The sequence below is a fragment of the Rhincodon typus genome, chromosome 8, assembly GCF_021869965.1.
Source record: "Rhincodon typus isolate 14 chromosome 8, sRhiTyp1.1, whole genome shotgun sequence".
NCBI classification, from domain to species: domain Eukaryota; kingdom Metazoa; phylum Chordata; class Chondrichthyes; order Orectolobiformes; family Rhincodontidae; genus Rhincodon; species Rhincodon typus.
The window spans coordinates 25,483,566-25,491,609 of record NC_063339.1 but is presented as its reverse complement, the minus strand read 5'-3'; the positions used below and the strand labels follow the sequence as shown (position 1 = coordinate 25,491,609).

General features: G+C 40.7%; 1 protein-coding gene across 1 annotated transcript in view; it reads left to right on the top strand.

Annotated features, from left to right (window-relative positions):
- rhoj (ras homolog family member J) overlaps positions 1 to 8,044 on the top strand; it is a 55,584-nt gene that overhangs the window by 25,877 nt on the left and 21,663 nt on the right. Inside the window, exon 2 of the mRNA XM_020511435.2 lies at positions 3,858 to 3,916. Coding sequence (XP_020367024.2) covers positions 3,858 to 3,916 — 59 coding nt within the window. The remainder of the gene's footprint in view (positions 1 to 3,857; positions 3,917 to 8,044) is intronic.

Sequence of the window (8,044 nt, the reverse complement as noted above, 5' to 3'; positions counted from 1 at the left end):
CCCTTCCGATTCTCCAGCATCTGCAGTTCCTACTATCAGAAGGAAACTTTATCTGCTTCGTTTTCAACACCTTTTTGGCAGCTCAATAAAACAGTCATACTTGTCATTTTGTTGAACAGTGCACTAAAAGACGTTAAACATAGTACAAGAAAATAATTTGCTGTATGTTTTAGTGCCTTAGGATTGCAGAATTCTTACTTTACTCTGTTGTTCATAGCTGTATGATGTTATAAATTGCTATCAGAATGATGGCCAGTAAGAGGAATTTTTTTGTCAAACTACAATCTTGAGCTTCTCTCGTTGATTGTTTTTATCCCCGATCAATGAGAAATCAGAACAATTTGCTATTAATCTCTTCTAAAATATCAAATTCCAGCTTTAATTAAATAAACACTGCACACTATCATTGACTGTTCCTGGACCCAAGAATGGCATCTATCCAGGGCCACAGGGTTTCTGTTGTACCCCTTCTTGTGGCTGAGCACATTGATTTTGGACCTGCAGATCTTTGGGAACATGGAGCAGTGCACCCCATGAAATACTGGGGCCTGGGTTTCATGATTTTCTTCCTCTTTGACCACCACTATGCCTTGTCATTGAAGTGTTTGGAATCAGGGCATGATGCTGCTTGATGTCTGTCAAATGCTTCTACTCCCAAAAATGTTGAAGGAGAGACTGTGGAATATCCTGAGCAATTGCCAAACATTGGCTGCCTTCTATAAACTAAAACAGTGAGTACTGTAGGAAAAAGACCTTCGCAAATCATCAGAAGACCCCCAGCTGTTGTCACTCATTTACTGTTGTTTGGCCTAGACTGAATCAGCAATACAGAAGAATGTAGACAGTGTGGTTAAGAAGGCATTTAACAACTTGCATTCATTGCTCAGACCTTTGAGGATAGGGGTTGGGGAATCATGCTGAGTTTGTACAGGACATTGGTGAGGCTTCTTCAGGAATACTGAGTCCAGTTCTGGTTGCCCTGTTACAAGAAGGATGTTATTATGTTAGCGTGAGCTCAGGAAAGATTGACCAGGATGTTGCCTGGAATGGAGGATTTAAGTTATAAGCAGGATAGGCTGGGACCTTTTTCACTGGAGCGTGGGAGCTTGAGGGGTGACCTTATAGAGGTTTATAAAATCACAAGGGTTATCAATAAGGTGAATGGCAGGTGTTTAGTCTCTAGGGTGGGGGATTTCAAGACTAGTGGACATATACTTAAGGTGAGGGGAGAAAGATTTAAAAAAGACATGAGAGGCAACTTTTTACATGGAGAGTCGTTCGTGTGTGGAATGAACTGACGGAGGAAGTGATGGATGCAGGTACAGTTACAATATTTAAAAGACATTTGGACAAGTAGATGAATAGGAAACATTTGGAGCGATATAGGCCAAGCGCATGCAGTGGGACAAGTTTAGTTTGGGGTTATGGTCAGCGTGGACTAGTTGGACCGAAGGGCCTGTTTCCATGCTGTATGACTCTATAAAAAAAACCAAAAGAACTGCAGATGCTGTAAATCAGGAACAAAAACAAAGTTGCTGGAAAAGCTCAGCAGGTCTGGCAGCATCTGTGGAGGAGAAAACAGAGTTAACGTTTCGGGTCCGGTGACCCTTCCTCGGTTCTGAGGAAGGGTCACCGGACCCGCAACGTTAACTCTTGTTTTCTCCTCCACAGATGCTGCCAGACCTGCTGAGCTTTTTCAGCAACTTTGTTTTTGTTCCTGATTTACAGCATCCGCAGTTCTTTTGGTTTTTATTCAGTTTATAGCAACTGATGAGTTTAATATCATCATAGAATCCTTACAGTGTGGAAGCAAGCCATCTGGCCCATCGTCACACCAACCCTCTGAGGAGCATCCCACCCAGACCCACTTCCATACCCTATTCCTGTAACCCTGCATTTCCCATGACTAATCCACCTAGCCTGCATATCCCTGGTCACTATGGGCAATTTAGCATGACCAACCCACCTAACCTGCACATCTTTGGACTATAGGATAAAAGTGGAGCACTCGGAGGAAACCCATGCAGACACTGGGAGAACGAATGTGTAGAGTTTGCACCGTCACTCAAGGGGGTAAAATTGAACCCAATTCCCTGGTGCTGTGAGGCAGCAGTGCTACCACTGAGCCACAGTGCCCACCTGCTTTCTTTTTTCCCCACCCAGACCCACTCCCCTATCCTGTCCCTGTAACCCTGCTTTTTGCATGGCCAATCCACCTAACCCACATATCTTTGGACTGTGGGAGGCAAACCACACAGACACGGAGAACGTCTGTGTGGAGTTTACACAGTTGCCCAAGACTGGAATCGAGACAGCAATGCTGATGCTACCCTAATAAGTTAGGACCCTTTTAGAAGTGTGAACTGCACTTCCTGCAAACAAGTGAAAGTACCTGGAGAAGGAAGATTGGTAAGCAGCTTTCTGATCAATAAAAGGGCAGGGACCATTGAACTGCCTTCCCAGTCTTTTCTTCTGCCAATAACACCCGTGTTTTTATTTCTGCCTGTCTGCACTTTATAAGTGGATCGCTTATAGTTATTAACTAGTTGAGTTATGTCAATGGTCCGTAATTGTTTTGCTGAAACTAGTCTATTTATTTGTAATAAATAGTAATTCTTCATAAGTACAGAAACCTGTTCAAAAAACCCAAAAGAACTGCGGATGCTGGAAATCTGAAACAAAATCGAAATTGCTTTAAAATTTCAGTACGTCTGGCAGCGTCTGTGGAAAGAAAACAGAGTTAATGTTTCAGGTCCAGGGACCCTTCTTAACTTCTGTTTTTTGAGACAGAAACCTGTTCCATGCTTTCTGTCAACTCGATCTAAAAGACAAATTGGAGGATTATATTTTGGAGGCACGACATCAAGCGTGCAAAGCCCTTTCTAAGAGATTGCCAATTAAAGCCAATCTCCTAGCGCACGGAACTACAGGAATCCCAATGTGTATGTTGCCCATTAAAGGTAGCCTTGCGGTAGATGGTAGGAGAGAACCCCCTGGCATGTTTCCAAACTAGTATATCAAGAAAAGGAGCTCATTTTTTAAAGAATAATAACTATTAGAGAGAGGTTCCAATGAGCACCTGTGGAACTGCAGTCCTTCAGGAGAAAAGGGAGTACAATGGAGGAAAACCAAGCTTAGTGACTTAATGCTGTGCAAACCTTGAAGCAAATTGAGCTGCTGAGCTTTCATTTGTGCATGTTGTCTTGAAGTTCTCTTGGCCCTTGCTTTGTATATGTATTCTACTAATCCCGTGATAGATCTTTTTTTTTTTATTTTTTTTTTGTCTTTTTGAGACGTTACCAAGTTCTGTAGATGGGACAGTATCTTGCAGTTCTATCCCGTAGGAATCTAATCCAGGCTACATTGATGAATTTGAAGCCTCGTTTCTGCTGGATGAAGAGGCTTGTTTGGAGCATATGTGGACCAGATAGGTTACCTACATTACCTGTCTTCACCTGGCAAATTTACTTTGACGTGTGGAATAGTGATATTATTTTAGTTTATCTGAATTTAAACCTCTTATTTTTAATAAGTGTTAGCATAGATTTAAACTTAAATATGGATGGATATATAGAAATCAAATTAATCTTCAGAAAGTGGAAAATATAACTGGACATTTTAGCTTACTTCAAAAGCACAGACAATAAATTAGATCTAACTTGCTGTTTAAAAAAAGTCACACTATTTATATTAATAGTTAAGACTGTATAATAAGCATTTCCCATTTTTTAAATAAAACAAATGATTTTAGATGTTTAACATTTATATTTTGATGTCCTGAGCTCTAATTAACTACTTGCTATCCATAGGAAAATAATCCTGTGAGTAGCAATTAACTTAATTCTTTTACCTTGCAGTAACCATCACCGTTGGAGGAAAGCAACATTTGCTTGGTCTATATGATACTGCTGGACAGGTATGGAAAAAGCTGAATTTCATACTTTACTGACTATGTACTAAATCTTGAGATTCTTGCACCAAGTAAACTTTAGGCTTGGGTCTGAATTCAGGATTAGTCATAAGTTAAAATGGCTTTCAATACTTAGTTTTTTGGATAGCAACAAGTTGGTAATTGTAAAATGTATGTTAACAGATTTGATAGGAAAAGGTAGTTTTAATTTCACAGCAGCTGAAAGTATCATAGAATCCCTACAGTGTGGAAACAGGCCCTTCAGCCCAACAAGTCCACACTGACCCTCAGAGCATCCCACCCAGACCCATCCACCTAATCTACATATCCCTGAATACTATGGGCACTTTAGTATGACCAATCCACCTAGCCTGCACATCTTTGGACTGTGAACTGTGGGAAGAAACTGGAGCACCTGGAGGAAACCCACACAGACACGGGGAGAATGTGCAAACTCCACACAGACAGTCGCCCGTGGGTGGAATTGAACCCAGGTCCCTGGTGCTGTGAGGCCACAGTGCTAACCACTGAGCCACCGTGCCGCCCAAAAAGCATGTTCATGGAGTTAAAGATCACACTCGACAAATTATTAGACTTGCTTGAAATTTTATCAAATTGCTTCTGTGTACTGAGACATCTTGATTTCAAGATTGGTCTGGCTTAATTTTTTTTTTAATTGTTTAGTAGTGTAAAGCTATATTTTGGATTTCAGTTTTATTTATTATAAATGTAACTTTAATCTTATAGTCGTGTAGAATCTTGCAGCATGAAGGCTGCCTGGTCAGTAATGCCTGTCCAGCTTTTTGGAAAAATTTGTCCAATTTATTGCTACAACCATGCATTTTCTCTACAAACCTGCAAATTAGTTTTCTTTGAGTACGTGTGTAATTGTGCTCCCAAAGTTCCTATGGATTGTGATTCTACTAGCCTTTCAGATAGTGATTTCCAAGTTGCAGCAACCCTCATGGTGCTGGTGGGGCTTCTCCTAATTGCCCCTCTTTTTGTTCTCTTGCCACACATTCTAAAATTTTAACCTTCTGTTACCATTTGCCAGAAGAGAGTTTATCTTGACTTGTTCCAACACCACCCGTAATTTTAAAAATCTCTATTGCATCTTGCTCAACCTTCACTGCTCTAAGAACATATCTAGCTTCTCCAATCTCTGCATACACTGAAGTGCCTTTATCCCCCTCCTCGACCCTTATGAAAGCCATGATCTTCCTTAGAAAAGAGTGGTGAATAATGCTGAAACTGGGGCCAAACCAGTGGTTGTTAAAGGTTTAGCATGTCACCCTTTTTCATATTTAATGCACCTATTTACAGAGCCAAGTATATTCACTTTCTCAACCGTCTTATCAACCTGCCCTGTCATTTTCAAAGATTTTTGAATGTGTTTTTAGGACCTTTTGCTCTTACACCACTCTCCGAATAGTACCTTTTGGATTTTGGTGCCTCTCCATGTTGTTTTTACCCAAAGAGCATAAACTTCTCCTTATCTACATTGCTGCTGTATTCCACATCCTCCCTGAGTCTGTAACTATCCTGCATTTGGTGCCCATGATTGAAGGGTTTTTAGGTGTGAGGTTTTTTGTGTTCAAGAGTGACTTGTTTCAATTTAAATATTTCTGGCAGCAAATTTTTATGAATTTAAAAATATGGGATGTTTATAATCACACATTTGGACTGCATGTTTAAGATATAATATCCCTTCCTCTCTGATTTTTTTCATGAGACAATGTGGTTGAAATCTAGAATTGTAAATGAATTGATTATTTACTTGGACAAAGAATCCTCTGCCCCCAGCTACAGTACTCCTTGTAGTTGAAGTCTCAGGATATCGTCTCTCAGAAGAGTTTGGGGGGAGATTCCTTCTACTGCTTTCAAGGAATATTCATATTTTACTGTGGCTGCATGGTCGTCTTACAGCTGGTTTGATGTGTTTCAGTTGGTGGTATCTGTCTTAGAACAGAACCTGGTTTTGCTGTTAAAACCTGGTTAACAAACATGGCTTCATGTGACCTTTGTGACCTGTTACAAATCAAAAGTTTCTTTCAGAAAAAGATGGCATCTTAGACCGATATACATGCTACGTTGACTTTTTCATTTTGAATGAGGCCACTAAGATCTTTGCATTTCCATTGTGATGGCTCCTTGTCCCAATAAGAGGTCCATGGGATCCATTCATATTCAACTCTCATTAAGGATCTTACTTGTCCATGGTAAAGCAAGAAGACAAGTCAGCTGATATGGTGGTCTTCTCTGTTGACTATCCATCGTTAACAAAAGAATGTGAGAGTTTCCCGAATGTCTGTGATTGTCCATAATTAGGTATTTGCCTGTGCTTGAGGACTCTGGAATTGAACGCTGCCAAATGGGCACATTGTTGCCAACTATGTTAAAAGCTTTAGTGTCTGTTTTTAAAACTATAGCTGTAAACATTTATAGTTTTGTTTGGCTATACTGGGTATGCCACCTTTTTACCATTATCAGGTTTTGTATCATTTGCAAATTTCAAAATTGTCCTCCTTATACCCAAGTCCAAGGTCTTTATGTAAAGAGAAGCAGTAATCCCCCTATTGATCACTGAGGGACTGCATACCTCTCCCCAGTCAGAAAAATATCAGTTCAGCACTATTATCTCCTATCCTTTAGTCAGTTATACTATGGCTACCACTATTGCTTTAATATCATGTTCTCCTATTTACCAAATAAATTTTGTTATTTTGTCAAATGCCCCATGAAAGTACACATTTGGTATTTTTGTTTAATTTGTTTACAGGATTTGGACATCAGGGCTAGGCCAGCATTTTTTGCCTTTCTGTGCTCTTGGGGAGGGAGTTCCAGGATTTTGACCCCGCGGCAGTGAGTGAATGTCAATATAATTCCAAACTGGGGTGGTATATGGAGGCAGTGGTGTTCCATGCACCTGCTGCTTGTCCCACTCCAGCTCGTAGATGTCTCAGGCATCTTGGTGAGTTGCTGTCATGCAAACTGCATCTGTAGTGGAAGGCGTGAATATATGAAGTGGTGGATGGTGTGCCAGTCAAGCAGGGTGCATTGTCTTAGATGATATCGAAATTCCTGTGATGTTGGAGCTGCACTTGTCCAGGAAAGTGAAAAGAGTTTCCATTGCATTCCTGCTTTGTGCCTTGGACCTGCACTGGGGAGTTGAAGGTGGATACTTACCTCACAACTCCAAGCCTGACCAGCTCCTGTAGCCATAGTAATTATAGGTCTAGTTGAATTCAGTTTCTTGTCCATGGGAAACCACAGGATGTTGAAAGTTGATTCAATGAATAACAAGGGGAGATAGGCTCTCTAGAAATAACCATTGCCAGGTACTTGTGTAGCATATTTTCTACCTTTGATCATGTCTTGTTTTATATGAAGACCCGATACATTTCTGTCATTTCTTGATTACTCACTGACTTGACATGAAGGCTGTCATTATTGAAAATGCCAGAAAGAGGGCAATTGGATTTGCAACTCAGCCACTTCTGGCTGAATATGATTGCAAAGGCTGCCTTTTGGAGTGATGTGCTAAGTTCCCCTGACACTGAGAATGGGGATGTTTATGGAGTTGCCTCCTCCTCCTAGGTTGTTTCATTGTCCACCACCATTTGTGACTGGACTATAGAGTTTGGATCTGATTTGTTGGAATCACTTATCCCTGTTTATCACATGCTTCTGCTGTTTGTCCTATGCAAATAGTCCTGTGCTGTAGCTTCACTTTCACTGCATTTTTCAGTAACCTGATGCTGAACCATGAGGTCAGAAATTGTAGTCGAATACAATCCTGATGCTGGTACCCTCATCAATGCCGCTATTTGCTAGATCTGTTTTAAATCTAGTCCATTTAGAGCAGTCCAGAGGCCACACAATATGTAAGGTTTTCTCAATGTGATTTTGAAACTTCATCTCCGTAAGAACTGCCAGAGGCAGGTGCATCTGCTACAAGTGGACTAGTGTGGATGAGGTCAACTAGGATTTTCCTTCTTGGTTCCTTTGCCACATTCTGTAGAACCAATCTAGCAACTATGTCCTTTTAAGATTCTACCAATTCCATCAATGTTTGTGCTACTGAGCCTGCCTTAGTGATTAGACATTTTAAAGTCCTCATCCGTAGTACCTACC